The sequence below is a fragment of the Pseudopipra pipra genome, chromosome 3 (assembly GCF_036250125.1).
Source record: "Pseudopipra pipra isolate bDixPip1 chromosome 3, bDixPip1.hap1, whole genome shotgun sequence".
Taxonomy (NCBI): domain Eukaryota; kingdom Metazoa; phylum Chordata; class Aves; order Passeriformes; family Pipridae; genus Pseudopipra; species Pseudopipra pipra.
Window position 1 is genome coordinate 83,048,819 of NC_087551.1, and position 14,128 is coordinate 83,062,946.

Below are 14,128 nucleotides of genomic sequence, written 5' to 3' on the forward strand. Positions count from 1 at the left end.
AGATGAGCTCATCTATAATTCCTGACAATTTTAAATGCAAAATTCAGCTTAGTCAAAAATTTATAGGGAGGTCCAGATTTGGCAGGATTTTCTTTATATGCCTTTGCAAAAACTCTTCTCCCCACTAATAATGATGAAAAGTAGCATATGAAACTATTCTATGAATATTCTTTCATAATAACTATCTAAACCAGGATGACAATGTTTACACACAAAGCAGCCCAATCACCTATTACTTAAGAAATAAAGTATTTTAAGTCATGTTTCAAATAAAGCAACTAATAAAAAGTTGTAATTATCAGCAAAAAAGGGCCATCACATTAATTTTAAGAGGCTCCAACATCTGTTGGTTTTTCTAAAGGAGCAGTCTGAACAGCAAAAGAAAACACATTTTCTCATCTTACCTGTCTTGTCTCTATAACAACCAGTGATGCAAGTCGTATTTATTTCTACACCACCAATGTCATATATAGTACAATTAAATGAAACTGAAAAGGTCAAAAAACATTAGAGTAGGTTCTCCACAAGATGTCTAAACCTGATAATGTCAAGGTGACTCATCTTCCCCTTTGATTCACAACCATTATGTGCTCTTGACACTGCACAGGCTGTTAACTACTTTTCATAAATCAAAGCCTCCTTTTTCTTTTTAATTCAGATATTTTCTTAGTATCTCTGACATTTACGGGGACGTCACTACAGCACTTTCAATAACATCATTATGTCGTAAGTTAAATAGCAACAGAATTCTCTCTATATATGTGTACTTGCATACTTAACTCTCTATTTTTACCCAGAAAGGCTTACGTTTCTTTTCTCCTTTCTAATGTTATTGAAGGACAACTAACATACACAAAACTTCTGAAGAACACTTGTATGGTGATGTGGAAGAAAATAGCATCTGCTCCTTTAAGGGTGTCTGGACAAGGAACTTTTTAATGCAAAAGGGTATAGAGGAAGAGGAAGAAGCCATAAGGAAGAACACACAGGGACACAAACCTAACCACCAAAGGATGAGGGTGGCAGTTAGGAGAGCCAGACCTGCTCAGTCTCACTTACTGATAAGGGTATGAGGAATATGGGAGTGTTTCTTTCAGTAAAACTATCTTATGAGGACCTTGCCAAACAGGATGATAAAGAAAAAGAAGAAGCTCTAAACAAAATATAAAGACACAAACTTGAAAATAAACACAGCAAAGACAAGAAACAAATTTGGTCAGGAACACTCAGTGAAGGACTATCGAGAAACGATGGGCATACCAGGAACTTGCAACTGATAAGCATGCAAACCTGAGGGTCCAGGGAATTGGAGAAAGCGTGGAACTAGACCAGCTGATGAGGGCATAAGAAGGTGAATGGGGTTGACAAGGAGCAAAATGGGGAAGAAACAAAAAGGGTTATAGAAGGGGTCAATTGCACATAAAACAGGGCTGGTCAGCACATTTGTCTGACTGAGCCCTGTGCCTCATCACGGTGGTCAGTCCCAGCTTCTTTGGAAATCCTGTCCAGTGCAAAGACAGTGTGCTGCAAGGACTAAGTAGCAGCTGCTGGTGAGACAAATATGAGAAGACAAGACACTGGGCCAGCAAGTGGAAACAAACCAGGGTGCAGCAACCCTGAGCCTGTGGTGTGACCAACAGGAGCCAGTAGGGGTCCTGGCCACCAGCTGCTGGGAATAACATGCGGCCCAAACACGAGTTACCAGGTCCTGTGGGAACCACAAAGGGCTGCTAGACTGGCTAAGATCCTTCACTCAAGAGTTTTGAAAGCTAAAGAGCCATCCGGGGGACACTCACTGTCATTCCCACTCCACATATGTACCCCAACCAAGTTGGGGTGACACTGCCATAACTGTCCAGGGAAGTCAACAAAGAGTAACAATGAGCACTCCAAAGAGCCCAGGTACACTGAGGAACAGCAAGTCCTCTGCTAAACAAACTGCTAGCAAAGTGGGTGACTGTGTTAGAGAAATAGGCACATGGGCTTAACCACAAATGCAGCACTGTCCTGCTTCACAGTATGGGAAGTACAAATCTGCAGTTACTAGCTACAACTATGCAAGGTAGATATACTTCTTTTTCTTTTCTGATCTAGCTACTGCTTTGTGATATAAGTCTTACATACATATATAGCTACTTATACATATATTCACATAGATAACAATATATATACACCTATACATAAAATCATGTATCTGTATATGGAGACTATTTCAACTTGTTTGCACACTAGAGCTAATGCATAATATGAAACTTATCAATTGTATTTCATTCAAACAAAATAGTGCTCTTCTGTAACTTCTAAAATTTACTATTAACAGATACCCAGGCAAAGTTTAAGATCCAGCTCTGGGGTTGTCTGCACAGGAAAGACATAGAGCTATTGCAGCAGGTCCAGAGGAGGGCCATGAAGATGATCAGAGGGCTGGAGCACCTCTCCAATGAAGACAGGCTGACAGTTGGGATTGTTCAGCCTAGAGAAGAGAAAGCTCCAGGGAAATTTATTGCGGCCTTTCAGTACTGAAAGGGGGCTTATAAAATAGTTGGAGACAGACTTTTTAGCAGGGTCTGCTGTGACAGGATGAGGGGTAAAGGTCAGTTTAGATTAGATATAAGTTTTGTACACTGGTGGTGGTGGTGAAACACTGGAACAGGTTGCCAACAGAAGCTATGGATGCCCCATCCCTGGAAACACTCAAGGTCAGGTTGGACAGGGTTCCAAGCAAGCTGATCTAGTTGAAGATGTCCCTGCTCATTGCAGTGGGGGTTAGACTGGATGACCTTTAAAGGTCATTTACAACCAACACTATTTTGTGATTCTTTGATTTTAGCTTTAAGCCCATTACGTCCTTTTGGTGTTGTCACGGCTCTTGGATATTTAAGGTGTGAGTTATTTTTTGAATGAACTGGAAAACATTTCCGAAACGTTCTTGCAAAGTTGTCCTTCACTTTGGAATTTGCTTTTTCTTCTTGGTTCATCACAGTGTGAATATGGTGAACTTAAGGCAATGCTACTTTGATATTCACCTGGGATCCACAAGAAGAAGACTAAAGGCCTGTATTTACTCTTGTATCTTTTGTGGGCAAAGGTATGTTTGGACAGCAAATATTCATATAGAAATTAATGTTCATTTACTAACATGGTTAGTTTTACCACATGTCTGAACAAGCATACAACATATTTGAATAGGCAAATTTGTGTTCATTTGTGAAGACATTCGGCTAATCTCATTATTCCAAAAATATAGCAAGCAATCACACTTTCCATGTGATAGTTGCACTGAAATATTTTGTCCTACAGCTCTGATTTACCTTGGAGACCAGACTTATAATTCAAAACACTTTTGAAGATTCTTTTCTCTTTTGTACAATGTCTTTACTGTTATGGGGGGAAAAAAGCTATGCTTGAATGTTGCAAAACCTGCCCTGTCATCAGCAAGCAAAATAAAAAACCCAAACAAACAAAAACAAACAAAAAAATGAAAGCAATTAGTGGGCCTATATAGCTCCTTGGAGGTATGCATCAGATGCAAAATCACAAGGCTGGTTCTGCACAAGACCTTATATAAAACAGCAATGACCTGGCATCCTGCTTAACATTCTGGAGATGCAACTTCAGGCTATACATCCTAAGCTAGATATATATGACCTTCTATCGCTGGCATTCAACATCTAATTACAATAATAGCAACACTTGGGAGCAGAAGCATAGGACATAGTTTTGTGGTGGTTGGGGTGTAGTGGATGTGGGATTTTTGTCATTTTTTGTTTGGTTTGGTTTGATCTTTTTGTTTGTTTTAAACAAAATATTATTAGCTTCAGCCAACATGAATAAGGACAGGTATCCTGTGTTTTAAAGACTACCCCACCTACACCCTATATTCAGCTGTATTATATATAATTCCGAATATATTAACAACTCTAAAAAGAAAATTCTTAGACAAATGCTTAAAGACCTCATAAGGAGAAAGAAAACTTAATTAGAGGAAAACTACAAGGCTCAAAAGCCTACATTAATTTTACAGATAGAAAATCCTCCTTCCCATTAACATCTTTGACACCTTATTTTTTCAACGATGTTACACACCCACTGTAACATCAATCACAAAGCTCTCTGAAGAAACACATCTATTCAACATGAAGCTAGAACAAAAACAAATGTTATGGTAGAGGCAATACAATTTCACTATTCAATGCTTGGCCATCATGATGGAAATAAAGAAAATTAATTTTTGTCTGGAACAACGAGGTCCCAGATCTTAGGTGGAGTTCTATACCATGCCATGATGATCCTGGTCCATTTCTGAATCCACCAGGCCACTTTCTTTCAATGGTGGAATTATAAGAAACCCTGACCATGGCCAGCAGCATAAGAATGAACTCCAACAGAGATTAATTTCATAGGAGAAACTCCTAGACACCAGTCATCTTCCAGTTCAAGTTGACCCAAAAAGGAGAGCTTAACAGTTGGGATGATGAACTAATGAAACCGAGGGAGAGGTTCGCAATGAAAATAAAAGGAACATAAAAACCATTTCACGTAATAAAATGTTCATACTTTACATTGTAGAAACAATAAAATGTCCATGTATACAAAAGAAGTTACCTCTTAAAATCATCCCTGTCACATGTTGACACAAATGTACTATAAATTTCAGCCTACATATCTAAACTGATGTTCTTAGAAATTTTAAGACAAAAAATACGTAGGTAATGTCTCTGAAAATCAGGCCACCAGAATTTAGGAGGAAATCACAGTCTTTCAGAAAACTACCACAACAGCACCGCTGCGGCTGGTTATTGACCAGCACATAAATCACATTAACCAGTATTTCACTACATTCTTTACTCAAGATTTCAATCACAAGACTGATTTATGTTCACTAGATGATCCAGCAATTGCTTTACAAGTCATTTCCTCAAACAGAAAAACCTCCCTCTATTCTCAAAAGCTGTGTGATATTGATGTGCAGCCATTCATGCCAGTATGAAAGCAAGTATTTTATTAACTCTACAGTCTGTATTTTTGACTTGTAAATACTGGTGGAAAGGGGAAGAAATAAAGGGTTGTTTTAAAGACACTTAATTTTTTTTCTTTGCTTAACAGAACTCAGACTCAAGCTCATTTTTCAAATTAAATACTCTAAATTGAATGGGCGGAAATCTTTCTGCTAAATTTTAGTAAGCTCTCAAAACACACTGAACTTAAGGAATGCAACACCCTTTGAGTGCATCACACCCCACCACACTAAAAATAGCTGCACTTTTAAATTTATATTGCTAATCAGATTTCTGAGTCTTTTTTTAAAATATAAAGCAAATAAGCAGTTTCACCAGTAAATATCCTATTTGTTCCCAAGCTATATTGCTATTTTTTTGTAGCTTTGATGTTTGCTTTCTAAATCTTTCCCTTGGTATCCTTTGTCTCTCTTCTCTAGGAAGAGGATAAATTTACTAACAAAATGGATGTACTGACAGAAAAGTGCTGCTAAAAGAAAAATACAAACACTTTGTCCTTCACTCAACTTCAGGCCACACAGAGTCAACTTATTAATTAGATAGATGGATCCCAGCATAGTTTGCATATAAAGTTATAGGACACAGAAACACTAAAGTTAAGTGATGGCTTGAGTTCTATTTTCTCAGTTGCTCGCCCAATTACCCTGCCTATCTCCACATGCAAAATTTTTCATCCATCTTCGGTTCTCAGTCCAATTTCTCTGATCTAAAGAAGTACCAGCTAATTTTTAGAACCAACTCAAACACTATCATCTTCAATTTACTATGTTCCAATAAGTTACACATAAGACAGCTGTGAAAGCTTCTTTGAACCAAAAAGTTCACTATGACTAAAACAAATGAAAAAAGAAATGGCAATCTCATTTCCTTTCAAATAAGATTAAAATCTATGTGGGAAGATTTTCAAGATTTTTAGAAATTACACATTTCAAAGAAATTCTACACTTTGCGAAAATGGTGATGGTGGGGTTCAGTTCTTTTGGAAACAAACTTTGATCTGGAAACTTATTTTAGTATCTAGAGTTATCACAAGAAAGCACTTTAATTTCTGTCAAATTTATACTGCAGTTTGATAAGGAATAATGCCACTTAGTTCTATTTCTTCTTTTTTTTAGCCCAAGATTGTATAAAGCATTCCACTTCCAAAGTTAATTGAGCATGAATCAGACTGTAAATGTTCATTTATCCTTGCTGTCAGATTTAGATATCTCATCTGATTTTCACAATTCCTCTAAAAACCCAAGGTCCAACATAGCTAGAGACCAAACAAGTTAAGACTTCTGCTGAAATATTGTTTTAGCAGTGACTATCAACATATATGTGCAAAAAAAAAAAAAAAGTAGCTTTATTGGAAAATACACAAAACTTTACCTGCAGCTCTGTAAAGTATTTTAGGTTCAAAAAATATGCATGGATTTTTGTCCTCTATGCATGACAGCAGCAATCCTTTGGCCTGAAAAGGACTCCTTGGAATAACAACCTGTAAAAACATTTTTATATAATTTATTTATATTGAAATTCTGCTAGAAACTTCCTCAATACTACTTAAAACTAAGCAATTATTTGCTTTAAATGAATCTATGTACAGATTGAGCAGTTCTTACAAACCGAATTAGTAATGCAGCACTGGTGTTAACACACATTCTAAATTTTTAATTTTATTTTGTTCATTGATGAGGCTTTAAAAGCTCCCCTCTATACCTTGATTTAAACACTAAGGGACTCCTCTCAGATAAGGTAGAACTAACATCTTAACAACAACATTTGGGGTAAAAGGAACGGAAGAAAGTCAGTCAGATTAAAATATATATAAAATATATATAATACTTCATATATATATTCACATATATAAAAACTTAGTAAAATTAATGTAGACGTTTAAAAAAATTCAGCTGAGTGATCCTCGGTTTCTTGGGTAAAGATTCATCAGAACAGACCTAGAAGGTTTTCAGACTTGGTCCAGTAAGTTTTGAAGACTGAAAAAGGAAACAACTATTTAAAGTTGACTTTTTTTGTTTATGATGGAAGCCTGAAATGTGTTCGTTTTGGAAATGAACAAACACTAATACATACCTTAAATATCAAGCACAGAAAACTAAGCAAAGCCTCCAAATGTAATCTGAATACTTAGAAGAAAAAAGTATAATGTATTTGCCAACAGAAGAGTTAATTTTGGATGATCTAAGAGAATGCTAGTTACGAAGAGAAAATTAGCAAATTATCACAGTTTAAACAAAAGTAGAACTCAAGAGCTCAATTCCCTCAAATCAGAAGAACCAACTAATTTACATCCCAGAGACTTCAAAGAGCTGGCACATGCTGCATGAAGTCTACATTTTTATAGCTGTGGAGTCAGAAGTGGCCCCCTCTGACTGAAAACATTAGTTGTAGCACTTGTTAAAAAAAAAAAGTAATCCATGTTTACTAGTCATGTTAACTTACTGCCTACAGGAGTTTCCAAGGTTTCAAATATGTTTTGAGAGTAATAACATTTATTTATATTAAAGTAATAGAAAAGAGTCAAAACACAATCTAAATCTGCTATTACATCAAATTAAATTGATAAGTGATTTTTCTAAACAAGGGAGAAGCAGTCTATCATATTTCACCAAAGCATGTGGTAACAGACACATGGGAAATTAACCATGGATGTTACTAGTACAGCTCATTAGGGATCATTTTTAGGACAGACTTTATTTACCTTATTCACTAATGATGTTCAGTCAGAACATAGTAGTGAAAACTATTCCAAAGCTGGGAGTCACTACCACTACAGAGGATGATACCAAAAAGACCCAGTTCACATTGAGGACATGACTGACAATAGCAAACAGAAAAATACATACTGAAAAGTCATGTTTAACGACCACATTTTTGTTATAAATTTAGAACTCAGCAGCAGAAATTCAGATCTGAATTTATTATCTGCCCAAAGCATAACGAGGACACTATGCAGTACATAATAACATAGCCAAGGAACTTTTCTTGCTATTGCAAAAATCAGTGCTAAAAACTTAACTGGAATACTTTATGACTATATTAACCCTTTGGAAAAAAAAATTAATGAAACAGATGTCAAAAGACCTCCAGAAATTGTTAACATTACTTCAGTAGTTTGATTTGTTTAGTCTAACAAAAGGAAGAATAAAGAGAATACAACTGTTTTAGTATACGAAACGGAAGGTGAAGAAGAGATACGTTAAACTTATAAGTTAGTCAGGAACAAATTTAGGCTGGAAATGAAAAGAAAGCTTCTAGCCATGACAGCAAATATTCTTACAATGGAATGCAGAGAATCAATATTATCTTCCATCCATTAAGAAGTACATCCTCACAACAGCAGACAAAAGATACAACCATTCAGTAGTGTTCTGTCACCTCAATAAGACTTGCGCTAAGTACCAATGACTGCAGTCCTTCCCCTGAATAGCCAAAGTTGTACAAACTCCCGTTGGCTTGGGAAATCCAAATCTCACCTGTCACTTAAGAAAAACACAAAATAGAAGGGCAAAAACCTTCCACAGAGTTTAGTAAGAGGATGGTTATGAAGACTACTCTCCCAAAGGTCAAACCCTACCCTTCTCAGCTTGTAAGACGTCGCCTTTCCTTCTGTAATAATGGAGAAAATACGCATAGACACAGGATGTTCGAGAATGCATCTGAACCACAAGTTCATGTGCACTTCTTGATTCCCGTGTTAAAGGCTAGGTTTGGGTTCATTCAAAAATATCTGCAATCTTGAAATATTATAATTGCATTAACAAACAGTTTTGCAAAAAATATTAAAGGGACAACACTGTTTTCACAAAGCAACAATATTCAAAAGATGGAGTCTAAAATACTTCTCTGTGCACCAGAAACTAGTATATTGTTCCATCAGTTCCACCCAATTAATGTGCCCTTTATCTTCAACTGAGATGACAGCTCTTAGTGGTAGGAATCTATTTTAGCACTTTACCCAAGGAAAAGTGAAAGGAAGTGAAAGGAAGTGAAAAACCAATAAGAAGAAATATCAGAGGTGAGAGCAAAGAATTTATATTACGCAGCATGACTAAATAAAATTTTGACTTACTAACTTATTGAGAAGACTATGCACCGGTCTCGGTAGTACCAGAATTAGAAAGAGCTTTAATCACCTGAGTGGACCACTAAACTTCAGCAAATGGTTCAGTATATAAAAATTTGAGATTGACCAACAAGATCAGTAGAAATATAGACCTGGCATCAGTATTTTAATCATGTAAGTCATCTTGTGCTTTCATATGATAAGAAACTACTTTAGTTTATAAACAAGATCAAGAAACCATTTGATTCAATTACCTCGCAAAAGATTTTGGAGATTGCTTTTGCCTGTATTAGGAAATACTTTCAAGTTCAGAATAGGAACACCTCAAATATCATAAAGAACACCCAGAATAAATATCATAAAGAACATCCTCATTCCTCAAATATCATGAAATAAAATGTGAACAATATAAAGGATTGTATTTAAGTAAAGACAAACAAGAAGGAGAAATGGCTATGGTCTCCCTGTTGATTTAGAATACCAAAATCATACATGGTCAACAGTTTAAACAACAGATAAACAATGAACATGTGTCTTTAGCATGCAAATACCAGTTCTGCTTAAGTCTTCCACATTAATCAGCTATGAGTCATTGCTCAATGGTCTGGATGCCAGCTAACCCAGAAGTACAAGTTTATAGACAAAAGTTTACTCAGAAAAAAATGGAGAGCTGGCAAAAAGTGCTCTCTCAATCTGAGATGACTAGATCCTGCAGCTCCCGCTTCTCTAATCATTAGCAAATTCAGTTTCGAGGAATGCCACCACCTCATGTGGAAAGCTTGCCTAAAGTTATCACTCAGAGAATCACCAACCAGTTGAGGTTGGCAGGGACTTCCAGAGATCATTTGGTTCAACACCCTTGCTCAAGTAGAGCCATCCAGAGCCAGTTGCCTAGAACCATGTGCAAACAACTTCTGAATGCCTCCAAGAATGGAGACTCCTCAACCTCTCTGGGCAAGTTGTGCCAAGTGCTTCCTCATGTTCAGACAGAACCTCTTGTGTTTCAGTTTGTGCCCACTGCCTGGCACTGTCATTTATACAAATTAATTCAATAGTGCACTTAAGACAGATACAGAAAAGAAAAAAAAAGAAAGTACTACTTATTAAAGTTTTTAGGTTCTGTACTATACTGGACACACAACAGTGTAAAATGTATGTTTTTAGTGCAAAAAGTAGATAAGTAAAAAATGCTATGTCTACTTAAGATTGCTTCAATAATGGCTAAAAATTCTCAAACACATAACACAATTTAAGTTTTATAAACTGAAAACTTCTAATAGTTTTTAATTAACATATTCATCAGATATTTTGCTATGGACTGACATCCTTTCTTCCCCTGCCTGTATCCAGACTCATTGTTAGTCCAGTCCATTACAAAACAAACAAATAAAATTCATCTTCATAAAATAAGAGTTACTGTACCTTTATTCCTGGACAGTGAGCAAAAAAGGCTTCTGGACTTTGAGAGTGATATAGTGCACCATGACCCACACAGCCCCAGGGTGCTCTGATGGTGAGGTTTCCACAGTTAAATAGATCTCCAGAGCGGTAACGATATTTTGCTGCTTCATTAACAATCTGGGAAGATTTATATACAAAAGTAACATTCAGTCCAATACCTTTAGTTATGCATCATTAAGTCACTTCAATACATGGGATGTAACTACATCATCTGCACCATGCATGGGATTCAGAGGACCAAATTAGAAGCAAAGAAATACTGTAAGCCAGTGCAAAGACAACAATTTTTCAAGGCAAATGAAACAATAATTTATTGCATTCAAGTTAGATGCCTAAGCCTCGGGGGTAGCCTTATAACCCAGTTGTTTCCTCATTGCATACTGTCAATCACCCCAGTTCAAATCTGTAGTTTGTCCTGTGGATATATGGCCAGCTGCAGCTGAATGTAGAAATGAGAAATTGTGTTGGGAAGACACAGCTGATGAATTTAAGGCTGCTGAAGCCAACACAGTCACAAAACCAAAAATCAAAACAAACAGAGAGGCATTTGCTTCAAACAACATCTTTAATTTCCATTACTTATTAAGCCTTCAAACTGGTCTTGGTACAGTTTACAGTACAGTACTAATACTGTTTTCAGTTTACTCCTGTTTACTTAAAGCATGCATAAACATTAGTAATGCAACTGTGGATATATTTGCAAAAATTACATAATCAAACCAAGTACTAATGCTAACAGAAGAATAATTTAAACAGTCATAAGATTTCTTTTAACCTCTTTCAAATTTATTTATACTAACCTGATCAAAAGCTGGAAAAATGTAATCTGCAAACTGAATTTCTGCAATGGCTGTAGCACCTGCAACAGCAATTCCAATACCAAAGCCAACGATTCCTTGTTCACACAAAGGGGTGTTGAAAACTCTATCTTTACCTATGTATTTAAAAAAAAAAAAAAGAAAAGGACAAAAAGACTCCAACACACAATTTCTTTAATACACTAGTACTAAGTGGAAAATATTGCCCCAGAAATATTTGACTTATAAACAAGTCACATGCAATTAAACATATTGTGCTTTAGATGCGCTTTTTTTTAGGTATAGAAACAATAACCATCCATTGCAGGAACAGATACTTTCAATCTAACTTGTAACAACTCAGAGGAAGAGAAGGAGAAACTAAATGAAAGATAAGAACAATTTCTGTAACTTACAGTGTTCTTAACACTTCAAGGAAAATAATTTTTTCTGATGTATATACAGTTAAGCATGCATAGCCTTCATGGTTACCTGGGAGCAAAGAATACTTATAAGCATTTTAAAAAGCTTACAATAAAGATAAGTGTTGTTTCTTCCATTTTTTCCAGGCAGTCAAAAATAACTGCCCCTACCCAAAGGCACACAGTTCTACAAGTCTGTATGAAAGCATACTGCCTCTTGCCACACTCCCCATCAGCAGTGCCCATTCTTATCAGTCTTCTCTCACAAGGTAAAGCCACATTTAAAGAATTTGCCTTGTCTCCAAGGCAAGAGAAAAAAATGTTGCAAACCTAAAATATTTGATTTTGTATCTTCCATGTGGAAGTGCAAAAGGTTATATTAGGCCTGACATATTTCTGTGCTACAGCAATTTCAGATCCCAAATATGCATAAATCTAATAGATGGTTAAAGACAAAATTGTTCAGTTCATGAAATTATAAAAAAAGGAGTGGGAGAGAGATTAAACACCACTACAATATCCTCTAAGATATGTTTACAATATTTGCCAGCAATACTTTTCTGCCAAGGGAGTACAACAGAAGAATCTCCGTATGCTATTAAATCTTCCCTTTAGAACGTTGGGAAATAGACTGTATAAGAGTTCATCATGCAGGAAAATGCCAAGACTTCAAACTGGATGGAAAAAAACGTGCACACCAGTGGCTATGAAATAAATTAAACAATAACTAACCATGAAATAACTAACCAAAAAAAGAGACTAAACTGATAAGTCGGAAAGTTGTTACTATGAAGATTCCTAATTTCAATAGCTGTAAGTTAAATTAGAAAAAGGAAAGCTAACGTAAGTTTTCAGAAATTATTAGGATGATTAGGGAGAAACCATTGCCCAAGGCTGTATTTACCATATACGAAAGGGAGGCAAGTTTTACAGATCTTTAAAGTACATATCTTTCATCTTCACACATCACCCTGCACAGCACTGTCACTCCTTGTACCCTGTCTTTGTGCTTTACCTGGTGTTTTAAGTTTTCTACTTCAATGGTTGATTTGTTTTGGGGGTTTTGTTTGTTTATTGGGGGGGACATATTTTATATATATACATTTTTGGCTCTCCCCTCTGCTTTCCTTTTTTTCCCCCTCCACTAGGAACAAGACTAAGACACCATTCATTTAAAGCAAGTAAAAAAAACATGCCATCAAATGATACTTCAATGTTGGTGGTGTCAGTGAGGCTACACAAGCCAACACCAACTACAAAGAGCTACCACAATTGCAGGACACTCCACAATTTTTCATACAAGACAGTGGAAACAAAGAATGAAAGATTATTTTTTCACCTAAAGAGACTGTATACTGTGTAAATTGTTCTCATTTCTGAGATAGTTGTAATCTCCATTCCTATATAGCATCCTCTGGTGCACTGTCCCCTGACAGGCATCATGGTCAAAGAAAGAGGAACATAAACTCCCCATGCAAACATGTAGTTGCCCCAGGCCTTATTGCCAATTGTGATAGTGTGGAAGCCCTGCTTTAGATACAACCACAAGAGCTGTCCCTGTACTCGTATCCATTTGTAACACTACCAACGCTTAGCAAACATCTTCCCTCCTTTTTATTTATCTAGCGTACCATGAGTAAGACATCTTGTTTCCCTTCTCTTTCAATGATGCATATAAAATTTTAATTTAAAACAGATCTCATTTTAAAAATTTATTAACTTTATGAAGACATATGGTAATGTTGGTAATTTTCTTTCCTACTTCTTAAAAGTCCATTGGCAGACCAATATATTTCACTTCGCTTGCTTACAGGATATTTTGATACAAGACTTATAGCTTACCTAACCATATTGTTTATTAACAGATTTTTTCAGAGTACACCGAAATAGCCTAATGCACAGGTTCCACAAATAATTTTATATCATCACACAAAAATTGAAATGTATTTGAACAACCCTGTAAAATGAGCTTTTAAATAATAATTGCTACACACTTGAAAGTTAGTTCTTTAATATCAATTTGGGGTAGGTGAACGAATTTAAAAGTGTGTTAGCTCTACCACACTAGTATGTCACTCTATAATTCAAAATATAAAATACATCCTATTAAAACTGCTGAAATACCATTGAGATATTAAATTAGAGGCAACATGCTGCCATCAATGGAGTATGATGAAATAAATGAAGTGAAAATTAATGAAGCAAAAGTGAAATGTAACATGACAGCTGTAATGTGATCAGCTTGAAGCACCTAATTTGGACGTCCAGGACTAAAGGTACAATTCTGAAGTACCAAGGCTTAAAACAGTAAAGATTGAGTGAGGGAATTCAATTAATGAGATTTATTACTCAGGAATGGTTTTG

General features: G+C 35.9%; 1 protein-coding gene across 6 annotated transcripts in view; it reads right to left on the reverse strand.

Moving 5' to 3' along the window:
- BCKDHB (branched chain keto acid dehydrogenase E1 subunit beta) overlaps positions 1-14,128 on the reverse strand; it is a 114,914-nt gene that overhangs the window by 81,638 nt on the left and 19,148 nt on the right. For all 6 annotated transcript variants that reach the window (XR_010429381.1, XM_064650068.1, XM_064650066.1 and 3 more), the window contains exons 4-6: positions 11,346-11,479; positions 10,507-10,662; positions 6,390-6,498 (exon numbers count right to left, since the gene is read on the reverse strand). Coding sequence is in view for 5 of the 6 variants with exons in the window: in XM_064650068.1 (XP_064506138.1) it covers positions 6,390-6,498; positions 10,507-10,662; positions 11,346-11,479 (399 nt within the window). In the remaining variant the exon portion in view is untranslated. The remainder of the gene's footprint in view (positions 1-6,389; positions 6,499-10,506; positions 10,663-11,345; positions 11,480-14,128) is intronic.